Here is a 2,228-nt window from a genome sequence, read left to right on the forward strand (position 1 = left end):
GCTGAAAAGAAACAAAACATTTCTAGTTCACATGGAAAATCTCAAAATTTTGAGGCATTTTTCCTCAAAATCAGTTTTTTTATTGCTACTGCTAAAAAAAGTGCTTCATAATTTTGTTTTATGATTATATTTCAGACAGTGATACATTGATAAGGCATTTATTCATTATGTTTTGACAAAATGCAATTTTTGCAAACATTTTAATCAAAACATTATATTTGCCTATTTCTCCATATATCACTTTTGGACTTAATGCTCATTTTGATGTGATGGGTCACATATAGTATTGCTGGTTATCRACAAAATACTGGGTTCAGCATTAATGTAAAAATTATCCTGYACATAATTTCCCTTTGGGATCAATAAAGTATTTTTGAATTGAATTGAACATTAGTATAATGAATGAATGAAGCCTAAAGAAAAAAACAATAATAATGAAGAGATGAGCATGCTTACCTTGTTTAGTTCAGGAAAAAGTTCTTGAATGACGATGTCAAGCAGCACGTATGTTAGCTGAGGAAGGACCGAGAAAAARCCCAAAACAAGTTTTAAGGACAACYGTATTCAGAATGAATGTAAAAATATGCAGCACAAACGATGTTTCAAAGCGTTGCTGCACTACATCCTAAGACCTGAGGATTTACTGAAAGCAAAACTGAAGCAAAAATCTATTTCGTTTACTGTCACAGCCACACTCCTGTCACTGCTGCAGCCTAGCAGCAAAACATTTCACACAACCGAGGAGCGAGCACGCTGTGAAAACAACACACGTGTGTTTCCTACCTGTTTGTTAAGAACTGGCTGCTGCAGTCCGTCAAAGAGCAGACAGACACCTTCGTACTTGGCCTCCTCGCCGATGCATTTTCCTAAAACATCTAAACAAACAAAAACAAAAAAAACTCCTGTATTTGAGGCCAACACAACATTCACCCACACAGCTAAAGATTAAACCTGGTTAGTATAGAGTACCTGGAATATAGCTCATCATCTCATCYAACGTCCTCTTAGCTCTGCTCTGTTTCTCCTGGGCCGACCGCGGTGAGCTGCTCTCACAGAAAACCGTGTCTGAAGGACAACAGCAGATTTACAAGTTGAAGCTTCGTTTGAGAAATCGCACGAAAACCACTGAAAGCAAAGCGTTTGCGTGCACCTCTGAGCAGCGTGATGAGCGAGACGAGGCGGTGCTCCAGGACCACCTGGTTGAGTTTGTYCTGGAGGTAATAATCTGTGTAGGCCTCCAGGGTGTTCTTGAACAGGATCCTGCCYCCCATTAGCAGGTGGTGAAACCAGTCAGGGATATGAAAGACCACCCGACCTTTTAGCATTCAACAGAAAAACAGGAGGAAAAGGCTGAATAAACGATGGGCTCCACGTTCATATGGGAGGATTCTGGTTTGTAGAAACTCCACAGGAACACTTGGTACTCAGATCTCCTTCTGTCTCCTAAATTCACCAACAATAGACAGAACAGCATCAACAAAAAGCTGAGACACCTACATRAATAAAAAAGGTAAAAGTTTAGACTAATGCTACGATTTTTGAGATGATCAGTTTTTCTTGTGTACATTTTCAGSACGCATCTCATCCTWCAATTGTTTCRATTTCAACAATTCATAAATCAAAAACATCCAACTCCTTCATGACATTCTGGCACCACTTATACTTTTAGATATTTAGACTTTTTGGGCATTTTTGTTCTCAAAGAAACTGACTAGAGCCGTCTTCAACAACCTTAAAATAGTCCAACCTTTCCTACACTTTTCAACTTTTGTTCTGGTTCTGCTTTTTTTTATTCTTTGTGGTAATTTTAGTTTTTTCTTTCTGCTTTTTCAGCTATTCTGGTTTTAAAAAYGTGTATTCTATCAGCTTCCCTCTGCTAATGCAAGCGTTTTAATCTTCTTTAAGTTGTTTTCTCCACATTAAACTACTTTTTTAATCTATTTTCAGCTAATTTTTGCCTTTTTCAGCTAAATTCACCTTATGATAATTTTAGCCACTTCTTTCAGCTGCTTAATTCAGCAAACATGCTCTTTCTGCTTTTTCAAATGCTTTTCTGCTAATTTTAGATTAGGCTATTTTACAACAAATATGTTCATATATTTTTCTGCAAACATCTTTTAGCATTAGGCATTTACACATTTAAAGAGTAACTTACCCCAAAATTAACTTTTTTTAGCTGATAAACTGTCTAGAATGTGTCTAAAATGTTATATAGTACTGTTTCTGTA

At 36.8% G+C, this 2,228-nt stretch overlaps 1 protein-coding gene across 4 annotated transcripts in view; it reads right to left on the minus strand.

Annotated features, from left to right (window-relative positions):
• Window positions 1-2,228, minus strand: part of LOC106521895 (sorting nexin-14) — a 21,770-nt gene that overhangs the window by 1,642 nt on the left and 17,900 nt on the right. For all 4 annotated transcript variants that reach the window (XM_014014663.1, XM_014014656.1, XM_014014680.1 and 1 more), the window contains 4 exons: window positions 1,151-1,315; window positions 970-1,065; window positions 784-875; window positions 457-513 (listed from right to left, as the gene is read on the minus strand). In XM_014014663.1, the coding sequence (XP_013870117.1) occupies window positions 457-513; window positions 784-875; window positions 970-1,065; window positions 1,151-1,315 (410 nt within the window). The remainder of the gene's footprint in view (window positions 1-456; window positions 514-783; window positions 876-969; window positions 1,066-1,150; window positions 1,316-2,228) is intronic.

The sequence above is a fragment of the Austrofundulus limnaeus genome, unplaced genomic scaffold (genome assembly GCF_001266775.1).
Source record: "Austrofundulus limnaeus strain Quisiro unplaced genomic scaffold, Austrofundulus_limnaeus-1.0 Scaffold2, whole genome shotgun sequence".
Lineage (NCBI taxonomy): Eukaryota > Metazoa > Chordata > Actinopteri > Cyprinodontiformes > Rivulidae > Austrofundulus > Austrofundulus limnaeus.